At 44.9% G+C, this 17,300-nt stretch overlaps 2 protein-coding genes across 2 annotated transcripts; both read right to left on the bottom strand.

The window, feature by feature from the left end:
- Window positions 1-839: 839 nt before the first annotated feature.
- On the bottom strand, window positions 840-4,942 carry LOC106563556 (RDS/peripherin-like protein xRDS35). Its single transcript, XM_014129234.2, has 4 exons — window positions 4,171-4,942; window positions 2,617-3,047; window positions 2,189-2,435; window positions 840-1,977 (listed from the first exon to the last, which is right to left on the bottom strand). Exons 1-4 carry the CDS (start codon window positions 4,318-4,320, stop codon window positions 1,786-1,788), a joined length of 1,020 nt encoding a protein of 339 aa, XP_013984709.1. The 5' UTR covers window positions 4,321-4,942; the 3' UTR covers window positions 840-1,785.
- A 5,756-nt stretch (window positions 4,943-10,698) lies between these two features.
- Window positions 10,699-14,897, bottom strand: LOC106563462 (mucin-5AC). The gene is made up of 5 exons (XM_014129068.2): window positions 11,937-14,897; window positions 11,534-11,559; window positions 11,179-11,340; window positions 10,887-10,953; window positions 10,699-10,737 (listed from the first exon to the last, which is right to left on the bottom strand). Exons 1-2 carry the CDS (start codon window positions 14,777-14,779, stop codon window positions 11,535-11,537), a joined length of 2,868 nt encoding a protein of 955 aa, XP_013984543.2. The 5' UTR covers window positions 14,780-14,897; the 3' UTR covers window positions 10,699-10,737; window positions 10,887-10,953; window positions 11,179-11,340; window position 11,534.
- Between the last annotated feature and the right edge of the window lie 2,403 nt (window positions 14,898-17,300).

Below are 17,300 nucleotides of genomic sequence, written 5' to 3'. Positions count from 1 at the left end.
CTTTTTGGAGCGAGACCTGTTGGTTAGACCGCTAAGAAATGGGCTGCTACAGCCTACAGGTAATACTTTTAGGTCTACTAACTACCCGAAATTGTGCTGATAATAGCTAGCTAAATTATTTGACTGTGGTAATGATGATGGGGATGACAGTAATGGGGATGATGACTATGCTGATGATTATTGTTATGATATTAATTATCAGCTATCATAATCATTCAGTAATATTATATAGTAGGCCTACACATAATTATTCCCAATTGTTTAATCTTATTCCATATAATACTCCTTGTATTTCTGGCGTGCATAATAAACCACCAGTTGTTTAATCTTATTCCATATAATGCTCCTTGTATTTCTGGTTTGCATAACAAACCACCAGTTGTTTAATATTATTCCATATAATGTCCCTTGGTTTTATTGCTGTTTTGCATAATAAACCACGTCTGTATGTATCTCTTCTCCGCTGCGTGGCCTGCTGGGGCAGCAGCAACTGCTGGGGCTGCAGTTGGAGTATTATCCCAGGGATTAGCAGAGTTGTGAAAGGTGTCAGGACATAGGTCACAGACATAGCCCTACTCACAGCTTTCATTGCATTAATGACATCAATCATCATCTTCATAATCCTATTCCTCCCACTGACTGACACTTACAGAACGCAGAATAACTGATTAATTTACGAACGCACCCTTAGAGAGAGGGTTACAGGTCGAATGAGAGAATATGAGAAAAATGAAGTGTGTGAGCAAAGTGGGTGGGTGGGGGTAAAATGGTGGAAATGGTAGGGAAAGGAAAGCTGGTCAAAACAAAGACACATAGACAAAATGACAGAACTCCACAAATCAATTAAAAACTTGAACCTTTAATAATTGTCTGTCATAATAGCTCTGTAATAAAGTGCTGTGTATGTCATATTGCTGAAGGTTACATAGCAGAGCATTGAATCTTTCTACAGTCAGCTTCACATTGCTGTTACGCAAAATGTAACGTGTGCTTTTTAAAATATTCCCCAAAATGTAAAATGTTCATATAATTCTATCCCTTAGTAATTGGAGATATCTTTGCATTTTTAAGTGTCAACCATAATATTGTTGTGGTATAAACTGAGAGAACACTGCAATGGTGAGGTGGAAATAACCATGCATAGCAACCCCGAGTTATAAACTATAAAATTACAATAATAATGTGTTTTTTTATTTCTCCTTTGGGGAGTATATGTAATTTATTAAACATTGAAAAGCTTATTTAATCATGGAGAATTGTGGAGGGCTTGGGGTGAGGTTAATGTGAGCCTGTATTATTATTAATTGTGTTATTTTGTGTGTGTAGCGCAGCCATGGATACCTAAGACTGGGGTGCATTGTCCCCGGACAACTGATACAAAAATACATTAGCCCTCAAGTGACTGAAATAGATTACAACATTCATGTCACTCGTTTAGGCAGAATTTCTCAAACTCTTTGCCCTAGCGCTCCACAGCTGATTCAAATAATTAAAGCTTGATGATGAGTTAATTATTTGAATCAGCTGTGTAGTGCTAGGGCAAAAACCAAAACGTGCACCCCTTGGGGTCCCCAGGACCGAGTTTGGGAAACACTGCATTTAGGGGTAAAACATTAAACACAGAAATATATCAGCATTAAAATGGATTGTGATGTCAAAGAAATACCAGATTAATTGATCAGTGTCTAGTTAGATTATTTATCACCCAATAAAATGCCACGTTTGTCCCCTACACCACCCTGTCTGAAACATTTTGATTTCTCCACTTTATCTGGCGGCGGTTGCCTAAGCTTCAGTGTCTTCACTGCCCACCTGGTTCAGCTGAAGGAAAACCAGCACAGGAGTCACATACTCCATGATCGTCTCCTTCACCCCTTTCTCCAGCAGGTAGCCCTCAGTCTCAATCTCAGTGTTCTCCTGCCCTGCCAACGCTTCCATGGTTGTCTGCAGGTACCGCAGACTTACCAGCACAGATGACTGGAGGGGAAGGATAGGAGAGGGAAGAGAAGGGAGAAAGGTTATACAGGAGGATGTTGGATATACTGTATTACTACTCAACAGTGAGCTACAAGTATAATTGTGGCCACTCACAGGAGTCCGGGAGCCTTCTGATTGCCACACAGGACATTAGCTCAATTTTAGGTGTATAGGTGTATAGGTTGATATATACTGTATATCTGCACAGTACCTGCAGCAGGAAGACAGACAGGACCCCAGCACCAATAGTGTTCATCAGGCCCATGTAGTAGTTGACTAGAGCTTCCCTGCAGCCGCGGATGTAGATGTTGAGCTCCTCGGTCTGGTGCTCATAGCTGTAGTGGGCTGAGTTGTTGGTGAGGCGGTCCTGGATGCAGGGTCTTGGGGAACTGGGGTTGCAGCAGCTGAAAGGGACCCCATCAAACAGGTAACGCCCATCCACGTTGCTCTTAACACGACTAAAGAAGAAGAGAGGAGGGAAGGGAAGTAAATAGAGAATAAACGGTCTACATCATGCCTTTGTATTACCTCAACCATCTAATTTCCTATAACCTTAATGATTTATTTCAATGATAACCTGACATGGGATTCTTCCTTTACCAAAGACTGTCAGACTGCTCCCAGTCCTCTAATACTCACTCCTTCACTTCCTTAGAGCTAAAGTCTAGGTAGCGGTTGCTGATCCACTGGACCTCGAACCAGTCCTTGAAGTCGGTGTTTCCGCAGCAACGGAACTCCATCTGCAGGCGGTCAATGGTCTGCTTCTGGAAGCAGCGGCCGGGGGTATCTGTGTCCTTGTAGAAGCGAATGCCGTTCTTCAGGCCGATCTTCAGGGAGGACTCCAGGTTCCCCTTCATGGCATAGCTCATGATCACAGCCATCAACATGAGCAGGGTGAAGAGGAGGGAAACACCCCAGTAGGGTTGCATGAAGGTTTTCCAGCGGGGAAAGCGTCCGGCGTCCAGCGCATCCTGGCACATACGGCCTGCGAAGTAGTTGATACCCAGAGAGGCCAGACCCACTATCATCAGGGTGTTGGGCACAGCATGGATCTCTGTGTTGTCCATTACCTGTAGGCAGAAGAACCTCATGCATCAGTGATGCAGCAAACTATACAGTATAAAGTGATATGTTAGGCTGTCAAACCATTGATCCCATATTTAAGGAAAAGTGAACATGTAGAGGTCAATGAATAATCTCATGGTTTACAGTGGGGAACATAACTAAAGGCTATATTGTATATTGGAGGAAATCAATTAGGTTGTTTTTATTTTACTGAAATTGAACATAAATATTTGCTGCAAAAAGGCTGCATTGAGAGGAATTTTGTTTCTGTTGATGTGTTCAACAAGTGCAATAACTGATAGTATATTATTCCAAATACTGTAATCTCAAGAGATAGATGATGAATAGGATCATAATAAAACTGTCAATCACACAGTCACTCCACATTCTGTTGGTCAGCTCATCTTATCCCTATTATGAGCTTATCATCGGTATGTTCAGACCAGAGACAGTTTCCCCTTGTTCATAACGTTCACATCTAATCACCAATCCAATAGCTCTATAGATACCTCTTCCCAATCCCACTCATGAGAGCATTATCAAAGGCTCCTGAATTCTACATGAGATGTTATCTTCAACACTCCAATGCATTTCATTGTCATCTAGAAACACTAAAAAAATGTACTCTTAATTTAAGCTCCAATATACTCAAATAAGGTGTAATGAATTTCCCCCCCTTTCACCCTCATGCTTTTCGTGCAGTTTATGACCAGAAGTTTACTAGTATCACTCTTTGATTCAGGCATACTGTATAATTTTACTGAATACACCCTGAGAAAGTGAAGCTTCTGGATAAGTCATATGTATTGTATTGGAAGAACCCTAGTGGCGTTGTACGCTCTTAGAAAAAAGGGTTCCAAAAGGGTTATTTGGCTGTCCCCATAGAAAAAAACTTTTTGGTACCAGGTAAAACCATTTCTGGTTCCAGGTAGAACTATTTTGGGTTTCATGTGGAACCCTCTGGGGAAAGGCTTCTACATCGAACCCAATAAGCTTCTACCTGGAACCAAAAATGGTTTTCAAAGGGGTTTCCTATGGGGACAGCCGAATAACCCTTTTAGTTTCTAGATAGCAAAACATTTTCTAAGAGTGTACAGTGTAAAGCTGTAGAGCATTGCAGTAGCCTACCTCTGCCCTCCTGCGGAGCTCGGTCTTGAGGAAGCAGCCCAGGGTAAAGGTGAACGCTCCAGCCAGTGTGGCCATCCAGGAGAGCAGCCACAGCCCCTGGGCCAGCTTCACCCTCTTCTCAAAAGGGAACTTCATCTTCATCAGCACCATGGTGGTGGTGGGAGCCTACGGAGGCTCCGAGGGTTACTGGCAGAAATAAATTAGGAATGTGGTGATGAAGGGATGATGAGTTGGATCTGAGGGGAAGGAGGAGAGTGCAGTGACTGACTGCTGGAATGATCTGAGAGGCAACCTGGAAAGGGTGGGTAAGGTCAAAGGTGAAGAAGAGTAAGTCTGGAAAAACTTGAAGTGCAACAGGTAGAATTCAGAATTTTAAATGGAGTTGACTGATTCGATGAGTGTTTTTCAAAGCAGAGATGGTAAGAGGATTCTTGTAGGAGAAAGATGGGTTTGTAATCCAAAATCAAATAAGGAATAATCACATCAAAATGGTTTAGTGAACAAAATCTGTTGGGAGAAATAAAAGCCACAAAATACTGAACGTTGTATCTTAATTGGTATCTCCTGGATTTGTTAGTGGCGGTGTGTCAAAGTTCACCTGCTTGATCCCCCAAAAAAGTTATTCAAGAAAGTCCAGGTGACTCTTCAGTCCTGTTCTAGCACCTGTGTGCCCATGCTTAGGTAGGTGAGACACAATGGATTTGGACAATGTTGGACATCGGGAGAGTCTTAGCCCTAATCTCTCACCTGTCCTATTAAACATACCTTTCCAATTGGAATCCAGGCCACTGTCTGGTCAGCAAAGCTAGCCTCCCTTGAACCAGGGGTGGGGACATAGATGAGCTCTGACTAACCAAATTGAAGATGACAGGGTGAACGATACTGTATAAGCATGGGCACTGATACATTTGCCACTCTATAACCTGTAACCTCTCTGAAATGTTAGCATGAAGCTAATAATTATTATATATTTTTTTAACTATGTGTATGGCCTTGCTCTCAAGCACTGTGGTCAACAATTATTGGTGATTGATATCAATTTTGATTAGATTGATATAGTCAAATATATATCTCAAGAACCCAAATCAATATTTCTTACTAACATATCTGGTTATCAGGCATATACTGTAAAGTCTGAAAATGATGCAGGTAAGCACTATTGAAAATGATCTACAAGCATATTGGTAATAAACTCACCAAGGATATACTATACCAAGTTACTCTTCCTTAATGGAATTGAGAGGGGGAAAGAAAGAGAGAGCGTGAGAGAGACAGGGAGAGAGGGGGAAAGAAAGAGAGAGCGTGAGAGAGACAGGGAGAGAGGGGGGAAGAAAGAGAGAGCGTGAGAGAGACAGGGAGAGAGGGGGAAAGTGAGGATAATCCTGTCTAAAGCTCCTGTAACAGCCTCAGCAGGGTGAGTTTAAACTAACATGGAAAACCATTTCCAGCCTAAAAACCTAAGATAGATAGAGGACATGGACTTCTCTGTTTACTGGCTGGTTTTGTGACAGTAACACCCATTTTAAACTGCCATGATGTCGCTTGCTCTTGACAATTCAGAACAAATATACATGTGACACACTCAATGGGTTGCCACTAGTTATCACAGCCACAATAATGGCTAAAACCTGCCTATTTCTACAATTTTGATTTGAAACCTAACCCTAACCTTAAATTAATACCAAAAAGCGAATGTTTGTTTTCATGATTTTTAACGATATAGCCAATTTTCACTTTGTGGCAACTAGTAACGACAACAAAGAAGGTGGACTGACATGAACTTATGAAAGTACATCAGTGTTAATAAAACCTTGGGACAAGCCAACCCCTAAGTTAAGATAGCAGGTGTAAAAAAATGCTTGAGTGGAGTCCCCACATCCGTTTTTCAGGGGAAACGGAAGTTAGGTTGAAAATACCCTGGAAACCGGGAAACATCCGCTTCATTGCCAACCACCACCTAGAGTGTCCCTAAGTTAACAGGTGGCCTGAGAAATGGGTAGAAAATACATTTACTCATATATTACTCATATCTCAGTAAATCTGCTGCATGCAGAGAAACCATAAAGCAAAGAGTGGCTCCTCTTGGTGATAACTGACTGACTGACTCTCCTCCCCCTCAATCTAACGCTGTCACCTTCTAACATATTCAACTGAATCAAATATGCTACATGTTTTATGTAATTATTTGATGTTAATAAATTTGTAAATTATAGATGACTATATTTATTGAGAACATTCAGACACATTTATAGGACACAACACAAGGATAAAAACAGACAGTAGCAGCTCTACAGTGCTAAACCATATCACACATGGTTCATTTCAATTAAGATCAACCTAGGTGAAATATGGTGACAGCAACCGCCATTTCTAAATAATAAATATGTAACCTATACCGTAAATAGTGGAAATCTATCTATCACTGGTCCTGTAATACACCATGGAGGACAGAGGTATGGATTGGAGGGCGAGGCAGCAGAGAGCATGGCAGCATAGACATCACAACACACTGTGCTTTCCTCACATTTTGACACAGTGACTATGATTTTGGTTGAAAATAGAGATATATGTTCCCAACATGTCTCTATATGCTAGGTTGAAGATAAATAAATGTTGCTTATAGTATTTATTCGACCTTGCCTATATGCTTCTTCCAATCCATTCAAATATATTTACTATGGTCACCAGCGGGAAATCCCATACAGGACAAAACAGAAATGTCATGTGGCATAATAACATTGCTTATACTGTATCATACATACACTACCATTCAAAAGTTTGGGGTCACTTAGAAATGTCATTTTGTCCATGAAAATAACATCAAATTGATTAGAAATACAGTGTGGACATTGTTAATGTTGTAAATGACTATTGTAGCTGGAAACGGCAGATTTTTTATGGAATATCTACATAGGCCCATTATCAGCAACCATCACTCCTGTGTTCCAATGGCACGTTGTGTTAGCTAATCCAAGTTTATCATTTTAAAAGACTAATTGATCATTAGAAAACCCTTTTGCAATTATGTTAGCACAGCTGAAAACTGTTGTTCTAATTAAAGAAGCAATAAAACTGTCCTTCTTCAGACTAGTTGAGTATCTGGAGCATCAGCATTTGTGGGTTCGATTACAGGCTCAAAATGGCTAGAAACAATTTATCTATTTTTGTTCTGAGAAATTAAAGCTATTCCATGCAAGAAATTGCCAAGAAACTGAAGATCTCGTACAACACTGTGTACTACTCCCTTCACAGAACAGCGCAAACTGGCTAACCAGAATAGGAAGAGTGGGAGGCCCCAGTGCACAACTGAGCAAGAGGACAAGTACATTAAAGTGTCTAGTTTGAGAAACAGGCGCCTCACTAGTCCTCAACTGGCAGTTCCATTAAATAGTGCCCGCAAAACACCAGTCTCAACATCAAAAATGAAGAGGCGACTCCGGGATGCTGACCTTCTAGGCAGAGTTCCTCTGTACAGTGTCTGTGTTCTTTTGCCCATCTTAATCTTTTATTTTTATTGGTCAGGCTGAGATATGGCTTTTTCTTTGCAACTCTGCCTAGAAGGCCAACATCTATGGAGTCACCTCTTCACTGTTGACGTTGAGACTGGTGTTTTGCGGATACTATTTAATGAAGCTGCCAGTTGAGGACTTGTGAGGTGTCTGTTTCTCAAACTAGGCACTCTCAATTTTGTTATTTTAATGGACAAAAAACGTGGTTCTTTGAAAAACAAAGACATTTCTAAGTGACCCCAAACTTTTGAACGGTAGTGTATCTCACTGGACTGTTGCATGCCTCTGGTGACCACAATGACAATGGTGATTAAGTTTTACATTACGTCATGTTGCTTTTTCCATCATATCAACATGGAGACATAAACATCAATATTATAAGATAAGACATAGTTTGCATGCAAGAAGAATAAATATGTTTCTTTGTTTTCCCCATGGATTCTTAACTATTACTTTAGGGAGGAAACCTTTATACATTCTAGCAGTTGGAACCATACACACCAGACCACACGATCATCCCCAAATTGTGTTTTCATTTTATCACCATTAACTAAAACCGGTCTTAAAAAAGCTTGTTTCCAATCCACCATGAATGTCCAACGGATACTATTTGTAGTAAATATTTGATGGTATACATTGTCCAAATTAGACCTTGCATTATATCTGTCTGCAGGTGAATTAATTTATGAGGACAAACAAAGTATATCTATCTACATGTCTTCCATCTTACCTAAAGACCTACATTCTGTGAAACACTTGTCGTCTTATCTAACATGCACGCACCGAGAGAAAGACACACACCAACCAGTATAATGAATTATGCACAAGAGGTTCTGAAAGGATCTATTTTCTATAAATCAGTGGAAAGGGCGAGATTCGGCCGTGGTCTCCATGGTGATGGAAAAGCTTTGGGCTGTGAAGTTCTCGGTGCTCTGCTATGATGAGACGGGAGGGAGGCCTGGACAGTGTTTCTTGGAGAGATCGCAACCGGGAACAGGAGATATCAAAGAGACGTGCTTTTTGTTTGATGTTACCTCTGGAGGACATCAAAGCCATTCCCTGCATAGTGTAACAACAAAAAAACACACCAGGACATGTTTTTGACTATGAATAGAGAAAAATATCATAAATATCAAAACGTGGAGCTGGGGATCCTCGATCTCCAACTTGGGCCGCTTGCCTTAATAGCTTCAGGTGCAGAACAAAAATAATGTTTGAAAGTTTCTTTCTTACTTGTTGCTGGCAGTTGTTTTAATGATGAATAATATTTAGGCCTGGAAACTTTCAAATCAGATATAAATAATTGAATTATAATTTAAATGATTATTATTAAATTGGTTATAAAGACCAATTCTGTTGCTTTATGTTTAAAATACAACATACTCATAGATGAATTATGAATATCAAATGTAATAAAGATCACTCTAAGTTTAATTACTTCAACAACCATGCACCAACCCAGTCAACATCTGTGTCTCTGTGAAGAGATCAGGTGTCACAGCTGTGTTCTTTCCCCATTCAGCACTTTGTCCGGTATCCCTTGTCCTCCCCCTCGCTGCGCTGCAGCTGGCAGATGAAGTGGTTGAGCATATTTTGGGCCGACTGCAAGTTTTCCAGACTGCTGCCAGGATCTGCCTCCGTGGTATCCACACCGCCATCATCACCCATGTTCCCGCTCCTTGTCCTCCAGTTACGGATGATCTCATCTTCTGAGTCATCCATGGTACCGTCCTCTGGTTGGTGGAGGTCCATCATGGCCTCTGTGCCCTTCAGCTGGCCATGCTGCTCCTCCTGTCTTTGATTCTTCCCCCTACAGGAGGGGATCTCATCCAGACTGGCTGACAGGATGCGGATGGGAGAGCCTAGTTTGCGGCTCGCAGTGGCCCTGTACACATCCTCTGTTGGGCCATCAGCTGAGCTCTTGAAAATGGTGGTGAGGGTGACACCATCTATGGGGGCTGGTAAGGTCTCAGAGTGAATGGTAACATGGAGATGGGGGACCTGCTGGGAGCGGGCAGGGTGTTGTCTGACAATCTCCTCACTCCCTGACTCACTCTCTGTCTCTCCCTCTCCTGCCCAGCGAAAACGCTCCTGTCTCCACGGTTGAAACGCTGTACCACCATGATGATCTCCCCCTGACCTCAGAACACATTTTGGAGCCTCATCCCCCATTTCCGACCAATCAGATTCCTCCTCTTCTGGCAATGTTCCCAGCGATAGGTCCTCCCCTGTGGCGGTGACCTTTCCATAATGATGACTATCCATGAACTGGACCGGTGGTGGCGCAACAGGGAGATTTAATTGATTGACAGAATCATCTCGGTGGAAATGTTGGTCGAGGGCTTCCTGCAGCAATGATGTTACCTAAGGGGTGAAGGAGTAATCAATCGATTCGTCAATCATGGTCAACAGTTAAAAACACAGAACAGAATACAGACATGTTGTTGACAAAGAACAATGCACAATTATACATCAAGAAAAAAAGAGAAAAAAAATCAAGACTAATAGCTTCATAACAATGTTTTTTTTTTTTAGAAACAATGGGTTATGTAAAACAACATTTATTAACTACATGCAGCTCGAAGCAAAAACAATGGTTTCTATTGGTGGTTTTACTCTCAACTAAAATGGGCATGATGAATAAACAGAAGGTCAAACTAAAGGGAGATTTGGATGGTGAAAGGTAGGAGACATTTTATACTATACAAAGAGAAACAGTTACAATTTGCTACATTGTGTAAGTGCATACCATGCACTATAGCTGATTCTTATTGCAATGCATTCCTAGGTTGGGGCTTGAGGGTCAGGGGATCATAGAGGTCAGGCGAATTTGTTTCAGGGCCTGTACTAGTAGTATTTTCCTGTACTTGGCCACTCTGGTCTGGTTTTGCGCACGTTTTAGGTTGTCTTTTTGTCTCGGCTAGATCTGTTCATCAGGAGGAGTTCTCACGTTAATAGTCTCCATGCTGTGGATGGTGTTCTTGGCTGAGGGCAGCTGATCTGTCAGGGATGTGATCCGCTGGTTCAGATGCTCATGCTCCCCTTCCATACTCTGAGGCTGACAGACCACACACATAAGACAGAACAAACATAAACATGATAAAAATGGTGATACAATTTTCCAGATATGTGAACGAAATCCCTTCTATTGACTTATCTAATGTATACTTGTATGTAAAATGAGCTTTTGATCTTCTGGTGCCTCACCACTGAACGAAGCTTCTGCTCCATGAGATTTTTGGTTTGTTGAGTGTAGGAGTTGTTATCTGTAAGTCTGAAATGGGAGAGAGATACATAAGGACTGTGAGAGGTACAGTATAGCACTATCTAAGCTTGACAATGTCATGCATATTAACTCAAAATGAATGCTGATTTGAATTTTTCTAAACTTTTGACTGAGTTCCTGTAAAAGGCAAATAAAATGGATTGGAACTGCCACTCCTCTCTGAACCCCCTCATAATTCTAGAGGTATCCGTCCCGTCTCATCACAGCCCTGACCTTTTGAATTTGTCCAGGAGGTTGCTCAGCTCAACACAAGTGTTCTGTAGTTCTGACTCAAGTAGCTGGTGACTGCTCTTAAACTCTGTGCCCATGCACTCCATTCGCACGGCAGTCTGGCACAAACTGTGGTGTAGATCCTCATTTTGCTCCTGAAGCATCCTGAATGAAGTAGGAGAGAGGAGGGGTTTAGTGCTCAGTTAGATAATAATGTGTATCTTCAAGAAAAATGTATTTATTGTTAAACAACAAACATATGGAGGAGAGGATTTTAAAAAAACGTTATTTTCTCAATTAAAATGATTCCCCCAATAAACAATAAGACAAAGATCAAATTAAACAAAATAAAACTCACATTATTCGATTAACCTTGGATGCTTCCTGTATGGGAAGGACAAAACAAAAAAAGTATTTACAGTCGTCCACAATGTGCATTTCAGAAATAGAAATTGATTCTGCAGCTTCTAGTTAATAGACATTGATAACCAATAGGGGCACGTTGTGTGATAATTTGATGTGCATGAGTTTGCATGTGATCACTTTTTCCATGTGTCATCCATGATTACGTAGTTAGGAAGGAGCCTGCATGTTAAATTCCACAATCGATGGAAAACAAATGAGTGGAACATTCTTACATAATTAAGAATGTAAAACACGTGCAACGGTACAAAATGGTCAATAAATATACAGTATACTGTAGATAATGCTTGACATAACTAGCAATAGTGATAAACCAAACCCCCAGAGCAATGTCATACTTTATGTAGAGAGGTAGTTGAGCCGCTGCAGCCCGTCTGCCGCTCGTCCTGACTTGTGGGGCTGCTGGTATTCCTGGAAGAACCAGACTTGCTGGAATGGGACAATGACTCCAGCTCTGTGGCCGATGCACTGACAGGAAAGTGCTCCTTAGACTGGCTTGATGGGCTGTGGTGACTGACATGGTGCTGATAGTGGTGCTGTGTGTCTGCAGGTGAGGGATGTTGGTGAGATTCAGAATTGGAAGGATGGTGGTGATGATGAGATTCTGGGTTGGTAGAAATGTGATGGGGTTCAGAATGGGAGTGTGAATGGTGAGATTCTGAATGAGAGAGGTGTTGGTGGGAGCCACGGGGATCGTGAGATTCTGGATGGGAGCCACGGGGATCGTGAGATTCTGGATGGGAGCCACGGGGATCGTGAGATTCTGGATGGGAGCCACGGGGATCGTGAGATTCTGGATGGGAGCCACGGGGATCGTGAGATTCTGGATGGGAGCCACGGGGATCGTGAGATTCTGGATGGGAGCCACGGGGATCGTGAGATTCTGGATGGGAGCCACGGGGATCGTGAGATTCTGGATGGGAGCCACGGGGATCGTGAGATTCTGGATGGGAGCCACGGGGATCGTGAGATTCTGGATGGGAGCCACGGGGATCGTGAGATTCTGGATGGGAGCCACGGGGATCGTGAGATTCTGGATTGGAGTCTCGGGGATCGTGAAATTCTGGATTGGAGTCTCGGTGATGGAGAGATTCTGGATTGGAGTCTCGGTGATGGAGAGATTCTGGATTGGAGTCTCGGTGATGGAGAGATTCTGGATGGGACCCACGGGGATCGTGAGATTCTGGATGGGAGCCACGGGGATCGTGAGATTCTGCATGGGAGCCACGGGGATCGTGAAATTCTGGATGGGAGCCACGGGGATCGTGAAATTCTGGATGGGAGCCACGGGGATCGTTAAATTCTGGATTAGAGTCTCGGTGATGGAGAGATTCTGGATGGGAGCCACGGGGATCGTGAAATTCTGGATGGGAGCCACGGGGATCGTTAAATTCTGGATTAGAGTCTCGGTGATGGAGAGATTCTGGATGGGAGCCATGGTGATGGAGAGATTCTGGATGGGAGCCATGGTGATGGAGAGATTCTGGATGGGAGCCTCGGTGATGGAGAGATTCTGGATGGGAGCCTCGGTGATGGAGAGATTCTGGATGGGAGCCTCGGTGATGGAGAGATTCTGGATGGGAGCCTCGGTGATGGAGAGATTCTGGATGGGAGCCTCGGTGATGGAGAGATTCTGGATGGGAGCCTCGGTGATGGAGAGATTCTGGATGGGAGCCTCGGTGATGGAGAGATTCTGGATGGGAGCCTCGGTGATGGAGAGATTCTGGATGGGAGCCTCGGTGCTGGAGAGATTCTGGATGGGAGCCGCGGTGATGGAGAGATTCTGGATGGGAGCCGCGGTGATGGAGAGATTCTGGATGGGAGCCTCGGTGATGGAAAGATTCTGGATGGGAGCCTCGGTGATGGAGAGATTCTGGATGGGAGCCGCGGTGATGGAGAGATTCTGGATGGGAGCCTCGGTGATGGAGAGATTCTGGATGGGAGCCGCGGTGATGGAGAGATTCTGGATGGGAGCCGTTGTGATGGAGAGATTCTGGATGGGAGCCGCGGTGATGGAGAGATTCTGGATGGGAGCCGCGGTGATGGAGAGATTCTGGATGGGAGCCGTGGTGATGGAGAGATTCTGGATGGGAGCCGTGGTGATGGTGTGAATCTGGGTGGAGAGGATTGTGGTGGTGTCCATGGTGATGGGGATGAGTTGTGCTGTGGTGGTGTCTATGGTGATGGGGATGAGTTGGGCTGTGGTGGTCTCCATGGTGATGGGTTGAGCTGTGGTGGTGTCCATGGTGATGAGTTGGGCTGTGGTCGTCTCCATGGTGATGAGTTGGGCTCTGGTGGTCTCCATGGTGATGGGGATGAGTTGGGCTGTGATGGTCTCTATGGTGATGGGGATGAGTTGTGTTTTGGTGGTCTCCATGGTGTTGGGGATGAGTTTGGCTGTGATGGTCTCTATGGTGATGGGGATGAGTTGGGTTTTGGTGGTCTCCATGGGAATGGTGATGGGTTGGGCTGTGGTGGTCTCCATGGTGATGGTGATGGGTTGGGCTGTGGTGTTCTCCATGGTGATTGGGATGGCTGGGGCTGTGGAGGTCCCCATGGTGATGAGAATGGCTGGGGCTGTAGTGGTCTCCATGGTGATGGGGATGAGTGGGGCTGTGGTGGTCTCCATGGTGATGGGGATGAGTAGGGCTGTGGTGGTCTCCATGGTGATGGGGATGACTTGGGCTGTGATGATCTCCATGGTGATGGGAAAGCGTTTGGCTGTGAAGGTCTCCATGGTGATGGGGGTGAGTTGGGTTTTGGTGGTCTCCATGGTGATGGGGATAACTGGGGCTGTGATGGACTCCATGGGGATGAATTTGGCTGTAGTGGTTTCCATGGTGATGAGTGGGGTTATGGTGGTCTCCATGGTGATGGGGATGAGTTGGGCTGTGGTGGTCTCCATGGTGATTGGGATTAGTTGGGCTGTGGTGGACTCCATGGTGATGGGGATGAGTTGGGCTGTGGTGGTCTCCATGATGATGAGTGGGGTTATGGTGGTCTCCATGGTGATGGGGATGACTGGGGCTGTGGAGGTCTCCATGGTGATGGGGATGACTGGGGCTGTGGAGGTCTCCATGATGATGGGAATGACTGGGGCTGTGGAGGTCTCCATGGTGATGGGGATGAGTTGGGCTGTGGTGGTCTCCATGGGGATGAGTTTGGCTGTGGTGATCTCCATGGGGATGGCGATGGGTTAAGCTGTGGTGGTCTCCATGGTGATGGAGATGACTGGATCTGTGGAGGTCCCCATGGTGATGGGGATGACTGGGGCTGTGGAGGTCCCCATGGTCACTGGAGTGGCTTGGGCTGTGGTGGTCTCCATGGGGATGGCGATGGGTTAAGCTGTGGTGGTCTCCATGGTGATGGAGATGACTGGATCTGTGGAGGTCCCCATGGTGATGGGGATGACTGGGGCTGTGGAGGTCCCCATGGTCACTGGAGTGGCTTGGGCTGTGGTGGTCTCCATGGGGATGATTTTGGCTGTGGTGGTCTCCATGGTGATGGGGATGAGTTGGGTTGTGGTGGTCTCCATGGTGATGGGGATGAGTGGGGGTGTGGTGGTCTCCATGGTGATGGGGATGAGTTGGGTTGTGGTGGTCTCCATGGTGATGGGGATGACTGGGGCTGTGGTGGTCTCCATGGTGATGGGGATGAGTTGGGTTGTGGTGGTCTCCATGGTGATGGGGATGAGTTGGGCTGTGATGGTCTCCATGATGATGGGAATGAGTTGGGTTGTGGTGGTCTTCATGGTCATTAGTTTGGCTGTGGTGGTCTCCATGGGGATGGGGATGAGTTGGGCTGTGGTGGTCTCCATGGTGATGGGGATGAGTTGGGTTGTGGTGGTCTCCATGGTGATGGGGATGAGTTGGGCTGTGATGGTCTCCATGATGATGGGAATGAGTTGGGTTGTGGTGGTCTTCATGGTCATTAGTTTGGCTGTGGTGGTCTCCATGGGGATGGGGATGAGTTGGGCTGTGGTGGTCTCCATGGCGATGGGGATGGCTTGGGATGTGGTGGTCTCTATGTTGATGAAGTGGGCTGTGGTGGTCTCCATGGTGATGCTTTGGGCTTTGGTGGTCTCCATGGTGATGAGATGGACTTTGAAGACCTCTGTGATGGTGGTGAGATTGAGAATGGGAGAGATGCTGGTTATGATGGTGTGGTGTTGAAGAACGGGAGTGATGTCTTGATGAGGGGCAATTTTCTGGGCTACTGCTGTAATCGGTGTGGCTGCTAGGACTGTGGTGCATGTCTCTTGCAGGCTGATGGTGGCAATGGTGTTGGTGATGCTGGTTTGCGCCGAGATGGGAGCGAGAGTGCTTGATGTAATTAGAGTGCTTCCTGGAATGGGAATGCCTACTGATATGGGAGTGAACACTAACTGTCGTAGAGCTTGCACTGCCAGGCCGACTACGCTTCTGTCTTTGCCTCTGCTCCACTGTGCGTTCCACCTTGGGGAACCTCAGGGAGGCTTGTTCTGGGCTGCTAGGCCTGTGAGCAGCTGTGACTCCAAGAGAGGTGAGTCTGTATGGGCTGAGCACCTGCCTGGTGATCTCGTTCAGAAAGGCAGAGAACTTCAGCTTGTCCTTCACTAAGTTCTTATTGGCTATCTCCTTGCTTTTCCCCAACTCCTCCTGATCTACAATGGTATCTGCTTCTCCATCCCTGTCCTCACAATGGGACAGCGCCTCCATTGACTTTACCTTGCGGACTTTGCCAGCCATTCCTACCAATTTAGCACTCTCCTGCTTCTTCAGGGTAATCTTGGCAGGGGTCAGATGAGAGGACACAGCTTTCTTTTTTCCTTTCAGGCTCCTTTCCTGGCTGGGGGACTTGTGGAGATAGCCTTTGTCATCTATTAAAGGAGATGTCTCATCTTCCTCATCATCATAGGCCTTCCTCCCCTCAGAGATTTCAGTGCAGGACTGTGAGTACTTAGGGTTCTGCAGTGGATGTTTGTAATCCTTCACAGACTCATTTATAGTTGTCTGAGAGGACCAGGTGGATGAAGAGCCAGAGGATGATGAGGAGGAAGAGGATGATGTTAAGGAAGATGAGAAAGATGATGATGAGGAACCAGAGGAGGAGCTGGAGGAAGTTGCTGCAACCTGAGGGTGGGAGGTCACATCTGTAGCATGGTGATGCGCTTGGTGTTGGTGATGGTCGGGGGGAGAGTGGTGTGATTTCTCAATGTGGTGGTGAGGGTGATTGTTGTGGCCATGGTGATGGTGGCAGACAATGTTGCCCTCTGATGTTGAATGGTTGCTACTGCAAGAGGAGAACAGGATGACAGCAGTGTTCAGAGATCATATTCTTAGGGCTCAGTTACACCAGTGGAGGCTGCTGAGGGGAGGACAGCTCAAAATAATGCATGGAACATGGAAACCATGCGTTTGATGTATTTGACACCATTTCACTTATTCCGCTCCAGTCATTACCACAAGCCCATCCTCCCCAATGAAGGTGCCACCAACCTCCTGTGAGTAGCATGTTTTACAATAACGCAGTGCTGGTTAAATTTTGTCACATCTGAATATTTCTCAAAATATGTACAATTTCCAAAATGTTGAATATAAAAACAAGAAATTCCATCCAAGATTTCAGAAATTGGTGAACTAATAAACTAATTTAAATGAAACATACCCATGATAATTGTGATCCTCTGACCAATCTTGCTCGTGCTGGTGATGAGGACGGTG

Source organism: Salmo salar, chromosome ssa11 (genome assembly GCF_905237065.1).
Source record: "Salmo salar chromosome ssa11, Ssal_v3.1, whole genome shotgun sequence".
NCBI classification, from domain to species: Eukaryota; Metazoa; Chordata; class Actinopteri; order Salmoniformes; family Salmonidae; genus Salmo; species Salmo salar.
Note: the sequence above shows the minus strand (reverse complement) of the source record. Positions and strands in the feature narration are given on the sequence as shown.

Excerpts from the sequence above, each read along its gene's own strand:
- LOC106563556 (XM_014129234.2), bottom strand. The coding sequence starts at position 4,320 with ATGGTGCTGATGAAGATGAAGTTCCCTTTTGAGAAGAGGGTGAAGCTG. Across the intron at positions 3,048-4,170 it reads AGCTCCGCAGGAGGGCAGAG|GTAATGGACAACACAGAGAT; the intron begins GTAGGCTACTGC and ends TTCTGCCTACAG. Across the intron at positions 1,978-2,188 it reads TGTCTGTCTTCCTGCTGCAG|TCATCTGTGCTGGTAAGTCT; the intron begins GTACTGTGCAGA and ends CTTCCCCTCCAG.
- LOC106563462 (XM_014129068.2), bottom strand. The coding sequence starts at position 14,779 with ATGGAGATCACCACAGCCAAACTCATCCCCATGGAGACCACCACAGCC. Across the intron at positions 11,560-11,936 it reads CAACTACCTCTCTACATAAA|GAAGCATCCAAGGTTAATCG; the intron begins GTATGACATTGC and ends CTTCCCATACAG.